This window comes from Copadichromis virginalis, linkage group LG19, assembly GCF_057382275.1.
Source record: "Copadichromis virginalis isolate Kocher_CV1m ecotype Utaka linkage group LG19, C_Virginalis_male_GT1.1, whole genome shotgun sequence".
NCBI lineage: Eukaryota > Metazoa > Chordata > Actinopteri > Cichliformes > Cichlidae > Copadichromis > Copadichromis virginalis.
In genome coordinates, this window is record NC_140636.1 from 6017736 (window position 1) to 6027336 (window position 9601).

At 42.5% G+C, this 9601-nt stretch overlaps 1 protein-coding gene across 1 annotated transcript; it reads left to right on the forward strand.

The window, feature by feature from the left end:
• The first annotated feature begins 797 nt into the window (after positions 1-797).
• On the forward strand, positions 798-9362 carry degs1 (delta(4)-desaturase, sphingolipid 1). The gene is made up of 3 exons (XM_085442148.1): positions 798-1062; positions 6762-7504; positions 8032-9362. Exons 1-3 carry the CDS (start codon positions 981-983, stop codon positions 8176-8178), a joined length of 972 nt encoding a protein of 323 aa, XP_085298274.1. The 5' UTR covers positions 798-980; the 3' UTR covers positions 8179-9362.
• Positions 9363-9601: the final 239 nt, after the last annotated feature.

Consider the following 9601-nt stretch of genomic DNA (forward strand, 5'->3'; position numbering starts at 1 on the left):
AATAAATTTGTTCCAGTCAGTGAATGTTGCAGATAATTAAATGTTTGCTTGATGCATAAAGTTAAAAGATTAAAACTAATAAAACAAGTTTTAAAAAGAGACTTTTCCATTTGATTACATTTTGTATGATGGATTATGCAGAAAAAGTAGAATTGGGCTGAAAGATCTATCACTTTATCACCTCTTCAGGTTGTAAATCGTGTTTTTAAAAGTAACTAAGTAATTAATTACTTTTGAAAATAAGTAATCAGTAAAGTAACGGGATTACTTTTGGGGGGAAGTAATCAGTAATTAGTTACTGATTACTTTTTTCAAGTAACTTGACCAACACTGCTGATGACAGTGATATAGTAAGATGTGATTCCATATTAGATTCTTGATGAATGGAGGTTCAGCCTGGTTGTTGGTGCCCTCTTTTAACTTTGAGCACATGCCCCTTCAAACATCTCTGCACGGCCCTGCTCAAAGCCTTAGTATTTCTGCTCAGAGAATGTCCTGTTTTACACTTGTTTTTTACTGTCACATTTTCATTTCACAACAGTTTAATTTAATGTCACTTTTAAAAAGGATATGAACACACAACTGGAGAATAAAAGAATCTCAGTTATTTAACTTGCTCAGGTATGCGGTGAACTATTTTCACTCCAAGTCAAGAGGTTTGACGATTTTTGAGGTGCTAACTCAAGAAAAACAAAAAACCCTCAAGATATATTCTGTAAATATATGTTTCGCTGAAATGTTAGTTTGTTGACATAGCAACAGCCTTAAAACAAGGTTGTCGTCACGTAACGGTGTTCGCTGTTACGTGACGACAGGCCACCGGGGGGCGGAGTCTGCAGCCTGCCGGCTTTTGCGCACGTCAGCGTCGGGCCATCAAAGACGAAAGGAAGGGAGGCAAAGAAGTTTCTTTTAAAGAAACGACCTTGTGCTATTACTTTTTGGAGAAGTGCTGTAAACCTCTCACTACAGTAGTCACAAAGATGGGAAACCGAGTCGCCCGTGAGGACTACGAATGGGTTTATACGGACCAGCCGCATGCTGACAGGAGAAAAGCGATTTTGGGTGAGCTAGCTTATCCGTTAGCAAATTGCGCATAAATCCATAGTTAACAAAGGTATAACCAAGTTTGGCTTTTGACGACTAACTTTCGTTAAACCGTCTAATTGCACACCCCGACACCATAAAGGCTTAGTTTTTTGAGTAGTTTTAAGCAACGGTAAGTTGCTAATTAGTTTCAAGCTAACGGTTCCTTATGCACCCGTATATGTTAGCTATCAGGCCAACTTTGCTCAATATTTAACCCACAGTGAGAACCACTATCGTTCAGTTACACAATTTGACATGGACACGCGCTCGCGCACACAAGGAAGTTCCAGCTATTTAGGCCATTCGACCCAACTAATATTATGTGAGGCTAGCAAATGGGGAGTTCTCGCAGTGGTTATGTGCCACTCCCTAAGTTTCTCTTGGGAAAACTGCAGTAACGGTTTGACACATAACCGGTGCTCTCGGTGCCTGTCAGGAGTGGTTTGTTGACTTTGGGGGCAGATTTTAAGCGTTAAACGCACATATTATATCACATTCTCGCCCCACACTTGGTATAGTTAAAGCATTGCAAACAAAAAAGGAAAAGTATTGCAATTTGACAATAGCCAGTATAAAAACTACAGTATGCTCCGTACGTATTGGGTTTTTTTTTTTTTTAAAGTTTGTTCTGGTTTGTAGTTTAAGTGGTATAGCTAATTTCCAAGGACTCTTTTTTTTTTTTGTTTTTTTGTTTCAGAGTTCAAACCCAAAGATAATGAATTATCGTGACATGAAACTGAAAGACGTACATAAACTTTTTTGCATTTTCGCTCGAAAACTAAATAATCAGAACCATGATGTCTCTCTCTCTACATATATGATTCACATTAGTAACTATAGGCAGCTGACTCACATTGAATGCTGCTTTTCTTCTTTCAAACACACAAAGCGTTCATTGTGTCAAAGTGCCTTTTTCTCTGAATCAGGTGGTCTGCTTTAGCCACTGGACCAAGAGGACAGTGATCAGTGTTTCTTTTGCATTTCTAGTGTCTTTTTCACTGAGGAGAGTCACACTTTCACACAGAGATTTCACAATACTTTAAGTTCACTGAGTTTTTTTTCCTTACAGCATTTTAAGTTGTTTTTATGACTGAGAACCTTCACAGACAAGTTGTTTTTATGTCACATATTGCAAGGTCTTTGCGATTGTATACCTCCAAACTTTGTGAATTGTGCCCCTACTAAATATTGGCTACTTGGTCCAATGTAGTTTGTATGTCCATACATATTTGCTTGTAAAGAGCTTAACTGTATGTGGTCTCAGGTCCCTCCCTCTGAGAGCCATCTTGCTCTAGTAGTGGAGGCAGCATGGTGTGACACAGGATGTGTTGAGACACATCTCTCTGCTGTAAGGTCCCACGTTTTGTGCAAATATATGTAGCCTGGAGGCCCTGTGAGTTTGCTCTTTTAACCTGAGTGAATCTGAAATGAGTCAACAGCTTATACTTACGTGGCTTGAGCTGGCTTTCGTCTTGTTTTGACTGAGGTTGTTAAAGGTTTGAGTCATTCAAATTTTTAATCCATTTTATTTCTATTGCACCTTTCATTGCACGTCAGTGGAGTTCAGTCAGATTAAGTTGTGGACTTAATCCATTGCAGCACATTGAGTTTTAGTTTAAGTATTAGTTTCAGTGTTAGTTTTAGTCTTTTCAAGTATTTCTGTGTTGTAGGTCATATGCTGAACGTTGGCTTTCAGTCTTGTAGGCTCTAGTAAACTCAATAAACTTGTCCATCAAAGCGCCATCAGGCAAGGTGTAGTAACATACTTTAGCAGACTAAAGCTAAGGAGATCTCTTTGATTATGTTTATTTTCACAAAATAAATTCAGTTTGTCCCCCCCCCCCCCCCAAGGCATAGTTCTAATTATGTACAATAACCTTTCAAAGGGTATTTTTCCATAAGTCTTGGGGTTTATAACTAGTCTGTTTGTCTTTACATGTTAAACTGGATCTTTTGGATTTTTGAAATGCATCTGTCATGTAGGTACAAATGTATCATGATTATAAAACATGACTACCAGGGGAGAGAAAATTTTAGACTTACTGTATGCTAACGTCAAGGATGCATACAGCTCCTCCTCCCTCCCCCCACTTGGTAGGTCAGCTCATAACCTGATTCACCTCACCCCCCGCTATGTGCCAATTGTGAGGAGGGAACCTGTGACCACCAGGACTGTTAGGAGGTGGTCAGAGGAGGCCTTAGCAGAACTACAGGGCTGTTTCAAGTTGACCAACTGGGAAACACTCTGTGAGCCTCACGCCGAGGACATCAATGGGCTTACTGAGTGTATCACAGGTAGGGCTGCCACGATTAGTCGACTAGTCACGATTATGTCGACTATTAAAATCGTCGACGACTAATTTAATAGTCGACGCATCGTTTGAAGCTTTATAAGATCACAAAGGACGCAGGAATGAGTAGTAGGATTTAAGAGTGTAATAACGGACTGAAACAGAAGATGGCAGCACTGCATGTACAAGGATGCCAGCTGCCGTTAAACCCCGAAGAAGAAGAAGAAGCAGCTGTGTCCCAGAATTCATAGCGCAGCCCAGCGCAGTTGTCAACAATGGCGGCAGCTAGTTAGTTTTAACTTTACTCTTATTATTCTTTCTGGGTCACAAAATAAACGTTTAACATATTTTCAGGCGAGAATGTAGCTGTGTAAACCTCAAATATCTGCTCAGTTTATCAGGACACCACATATTTTCAAAAGCGCTCCGACGTTTTCGGAGACGTCTGTTACCCACTAGCTCGTTAGCGAGCCGGGGGCAAGGCTAACTAGAGCCGTGAGAACACCGGACTCCCGGCAAATCGTTTTCAAACCCACCGCCGTCTTTCGCTACTCAGGTTAAACATATATATAAGTCACTTAGATAACTTAAATGTTATTGTTTGGCTTTCTTTAGTATTTTATTTGTTCCTGAGTAAATCGGTTTGGCTGAGATTAAAGTTATAGTTTTTGCACAGCTAAAACTGTCAAGCAGACAGCTGATTATCAGAAGTGTGAGACGCTGGAGAATATACTCCGGTGTCCTGTTATATTTTAGAAAGCAAGGAGTTTATTAAACTTCACCGAAACAATCTGCAAATTTCATTAAAAATTAATAAACTACCATCTTGTCTTTATTTTTAGTTAGCACAAACACTTCAAGCTGTAAGCTAATGATAGTTATATAAGACCAGATGCTGCTGGTGCAATAAGCTGTACGCTGTACGTCCAATGGATGATGATCTGATTAGTCGACTAATCGCAAAAATAATCGGTGACTAGTCGACTATCAAAATAATCGTTTGTGGCAGCCCTAATCACAGGCTACATAACTTTCTGCACCGACTCCATTGTTCCAGCTCAGACTGTTCATTGTTACCCAAATAACAAGCCGTGGGTGACTAAGAACATCAAAGCCCTCCTCAACAAGAAGAAGAGGGCTTTCAGAGGGGGCAACAAAGAGGAAGTGAGGAAGATCCAGGTGTTACTAAAGGACAAGATCAGAGAGGCTAAGGACAATTACAGGAGGAAGCTGGAGTGGAAACTCCAGCAGAACAGCATGAGAGAGGTGTGGAGGGGCATGAAGACCATCACTGGATTCAGGCCAACCAACAGCAGGGGAGCTGAGGGAGGTGAGAATAGAGCCGACGAGTTGAAACTGAGTCTGAGTCTGCAGAGGGTCCCGGTGATGTGGAAGACATCATGCCTCGTCCCTGTACCAAAGACGCCACGTCCCAGTGGCCCCCAGGATTACAGGCCCGTGGCACTGACCTCCCACATCATGAAGACCCTGGAAAGGCTCATCCTGGACCAGCTGCGACCCATAGTAAGACCACATCTGGATCCCCTTCAGTTCGCTTATCAGCCTCGTCTCGGAACTGAGGACGCCATCATCTACCTGCTCAATCGTGTCTACACCCATCTGGACCAGCCGGCGAGCACTGTGAGGGTCATGTTTTTTGACTTTTCCAGTGCTTTCAACACCATCAGGCCGACCCTCCTGGGTGATAAGTTAGCAGCGATGCAGGTGGATGCTTCTCTGGTGTCCTGGATTGTTGATTACCTGACAGGAAGACCACAATATGTACGTCTCCCACAGTGTGTGTCTGACAAGGTGATTAGCAACACAGGGGCACCACAGGGGACTGTCCTCTCCCCCTTCCTCTTCACCCTCTACACCACAGACTTCAGCCACTGCACAGAGACCTCCATCTTCAGAAGTTTTCTGATGACTCTGCGGTGGTTGGATGCATCAGCAGGGATGATGAGACAGAGTACCGGGCTGTGGTCGACTCCTTTGTCACGTGGTGTGAGCAGAATCATCTGCAGCTCAACGTGGCAAAGACCAAGGAACTGATCGTGGACTTCAGGAAGACCAGGAAACACTTGACCCCTGTTTCAATCCAGGGGGTCAGTGTTGACATTGTGGAGGACTATAAATACCTTGGAGTTCACATTGACAATAAACTGGACTGGGCTAAAAACACCACAGCACTTTACAGGAAGGGCCAGAGTCGTCTCTATTTTTTGAGGCGACTGAGGTCCTTCAACATCTGCCAGAAAATGCTCAGGATTTTCTATGAGTCTGTTGTGGCCAGTGCGATCCTCTATGCTGTTGCATGCTGGGGGAGCAGGCTGAGGGCAGCAGATGCCAACAGACTTAATAAACTAATCCGTAAGGCCAGCAATGTTGTGGGGATGGAGCTGGACACCCTCAAGGTGGTGTCGGAGAGGCGGATGCTGTCCAAGATAAAGACAATGTTGGATAACACCTCCCACCCACTCCATGATATGTTGGTCAGTCACAGGAGCTCGTTCAGTGACAGACTGAGATTACCGAAAAGCACCACTGAACGACACAGGAAATCATTCCTGCCTGTGGCCATCTCCCTGTACAACGCATCCACTTAACACACTGTTTGCTGCTACAGCTACACATGTTTCTTTTCCAGCTATTTATTTATAAGTGACTTATGTATGTATGCATGTATATATATGTATATATTGTACTATTCTTAGTTAGTGTATTGTCTGTCTTGTCTTAATGTTGGTTTATAATGGAGCACTGTAACAAAAAATAATTTCCCCCAGGGATCAATAAAGTATTCTGATTCTGATATTAGCTTTGTGGTGTTGGGGTCAAAGGTTTTATGAAAGGACAGGAAGATACAGAGAGAATTGACACCCAGGTCACTAATTAAGTGGTGGGGGTTGTTGCTGTTTTAACATTGCCTTGACCAAATTTGGTTTTGTAATCTATGCTTTTTTTTTCTTTTTTTTTTATGGAAAAAATGTGATGCTTTAATGTAAATGAAACATGTTTAATCACATGAACCTGTGGAAAAGGCTTGAGCGAAACACTGTCTTCAGCAAGTCTCTTAAAGTGTCCTGAAGTGTTTATTATTCTTGAGTCAGCCATTAAAATAAGATCGAAATACTATTTATGGCAGCAGTTTTAAATGACTGATTAGCAAAATGCAGTAGTGTTTTTCAAATTTAACAAGGATACATGTGTTCCAAATTCATAAATAGTCTTAATTCAAGGATATCATTGTCTACAACTTTGTATGAAGAGTGTAACGTTTAATTAGGAGCGCAGCTTTACCTCGTGAGGTTGCGATTGTCTTCTTTTCAGCATTTGAATGTTGACTGAACTGACTTTGAGTCTCCTGTGTTTATCTTGCAGCCAAATATCCAAAAATCAAAACGCTGATGGGTCCTGACCCGAGGTTGAAGTGGATCGTGTGCATGATGGTGGTGATACAGTTTGTAGCTTTCTACCTGGTCAAGGACTTGGACTGGAAATGGGTTCTGTTTTGGACTTATGCATTTGGCAGTTGCATCAACCACTCAATGACCCTTGCTATTCACGAGATCTCCCACAATACAGCATTTGGAAATAACAAAGCCATGTGGAACCGCTACTTTGCCATCTTTGCCAACCTGCCGATCGGCCTGCCCTACTCTGCGTCTTTCAAACGCTATCACCTGGATCATCATCGCTACCTGGGTGGAGATGGGATTGATGTAGATATCCCCACTGATTTTGAAGGCTGGTTTTTCTGCACTCGCTTTCGCAAGTTTATCTGGATTATTCTGCAGCCACTTTTCTATGCTATACGGCCCCTTTGCATTAACCCTAAACCCATCACTCAGCTTGAGATGACCAATGTGGCTTTCCAGGTCACCTTCAATGTTCTGCTCTACTGGCTGTGGGGGGCTAAGCCTGTGGTCTACATGTTGGCTGGCTCCATGCTGGGAATGGGCTTGCATCCAATTTCTGGCCACTTCATAGCTGAGCACTACATGTTCCTGAAGGGTCACGAGACCTACTCTTATTACGGCTCTCTCAATCTGCTCACCTTCAATGTGGGTTACCACAATGAGCACCATGACTTCCCCAGCATCCCAGGACGCAGGCTGCCCATGGTGAGTAAAGTTCAGAGACAGTGCAGGTTGTTACCCACACATCCTGACCACTGGAGTTAGTTCCCTGCTAATGTCACATTGTTGTGTACACATGCAAAGTCAACAGATGGTTTAGGCAGTCGTTCTGAGAGAGAAACTGCAATGGTTAAAAACATTCTTCAGCCGAGAACTAGATTTGTCGCATAAAACCTGCCTAATAGAACAGTAAAGCTGTACTCCATGATTTGATTTGGTTCAATATTAAAATTATACAGAATATTGTGATTGAATGTACTCAGGAGAACAATAAAGGATCCCTGCCCCTCTGTAACCTGAGATATGAAAGAAACTGAAATCAGCATTGAAAATCCTAAAGGAACATGAAGTTATCTGTGAGCAGCAGGCTTTCACAGGAGTTTGATTTCACCACCACCAGTGTAATTTGTGCAGAAACAGTAAAATCATTATGTCTCAAGCATGAAAGAAAATTGTATAGTGAGTAAATGGAGAAAGTTGTGATGTGTCCATTCCTTGTGTTTTGTTTTCAGGTAAAGGAAATTGCTGCAGAGTATTACGCTGACCTGCCTCAGTACACATCTTGGGTGAAGGTCCTATATGACTTCATCATGGACGATACCATAAGCCCATATTCACGAATCAAGAGAAAGCTGAAGGGAGAGGTCAAACAGGAGTAACGCCACTGTGGGAACACTGCTGTGTGTCCGCTGTAAAGGCAGCCTTTCCACTTTGAAAAAATTAACAGCTTCTGCAGATGAGTGCATTCCACATGTGGGCTAAACTGACTAGAGGGATGAGGTGCTGAGTGTGCACAGAACAGGTCCAAAAACGGGTGGTGCTGGGCTTTAATTTGTTGGTGTTGTAGAGCGAGGACAAATATAGGACTGGCTGCACAGAGACCTGATATCTGAACAGCTATCAATCGGTTCAGATATCCGAAAAAGTAAAGCTTCATTCATACTTTTCCTGAGTGCTTCTCAAAGTCAGGTGGTGGGGGCCCTGGAGCCTGTGTGCGGATACTGGGGGTAGGGTAACTCCGGGGCGGGCTGCCAGTCCACCCAGGGCTAACACAATGCAGCACTTCTCTCTGACACACCCTTGCTGTTACAAAGAGGCTTCATTCAGACTGGACTTCCTTTTTAACGGAGTGATCTCTGCAACTTCCATGTCTGCGTCCTGTCCCGCTAGTCGAACTGTTAGAGTATGAGGTCTTTGTGCAGCCAGCCCCACAGATTCCTCTGCTGAAGTAAAGCATCACAGCTGGCTGTGCAAAGCAGCTGGATCCAACCAGATGTTTTCTTCCACTTTAGAGCTCAAACACAGTGTATTTAAATGTAACTTCCTTCCATATAAATTGAATTTCTTGTGAGTGATGCATCTATGCACATTTAAAGCCAACATAAAAGCGAAATTTAGATGTTCACACTTTGTGGCCTGTAATGGCTCCCGGCCCATCCTCAACAAGATCCAACCTGTGACTGAAAATGTCTGAGCTTGTGACATGCATATGTAACTGATCACCAGAGCTTTGTTTTCCATGATTGTGATCTTAACTCAGTTGATTGCTTCTTGAGCAAGACTTTAAAAGATGAAAGTGTTAAAACAATTAGCTTTACTTTATGTTTTAAGCCTGCACATTTACTTATGTTGAACTGAATGAGGTGGACAGTACTGAGGCGACTGTGGTGCTGTTATGATTTCACTGTGGGACATCTCTGGATGTAAAACGCAGAGGAGTGCACTCACTGTTTTGTGCTGTGTGCTTGGAGCAGGCCTGTCACTTCTGTACTGTGCTGTATGTTTCACACTGTTTGCTTCCTCCTTAAAGAGACCAGCGTCACATTAAACTCTGGAAAACAAACGTCTTGGTCCTTCGTGTCCTCTCTGTGTGTCAGGTGGCTGCTCATTTTAGCCAGTGATAAACTTGAAGAAAGAAATCCATTGTCTGATTTTACAGCTTATGGAAGCAAAGTAAGAGAATGCACCTTGAACACTTATTTATATGTATATAAATATAGAAATGGAAAAGAGTGAAAACTAAAAAATGATCCCCACGCCAGTTAGTAAAGCATTTGGTAGTTTTGGCACTTTAGACACCTC

What these genes read in the sequence shown, in the direction of transcription:
- degs1 (XM_085442148.1), top strand. Translation starts at nt 981, where the DNA reads ATGGGAAACCGAGTCGCCCGTGAGGACTACGAATGGGTTTATACGGAC. An exon ending in CAGGAGAAAAGCGATTTTGG is followed by an intron (nt 1,063 to 6,761) that starts GTGAGCTAGCTT and finishes TTTATCTTGCAG; the next exon opens with CCAAATATCCAAAAATCAAA. An exon ending in CAGGACGCAGGCTGCCCATG is followed by an intron (nt 7,505 to 8,031) that starts GTGAGTAAAGTT and finishes TTTTGTTTTCAG; the next exon opens with GTAAAGGAAATTGCTGCAGA.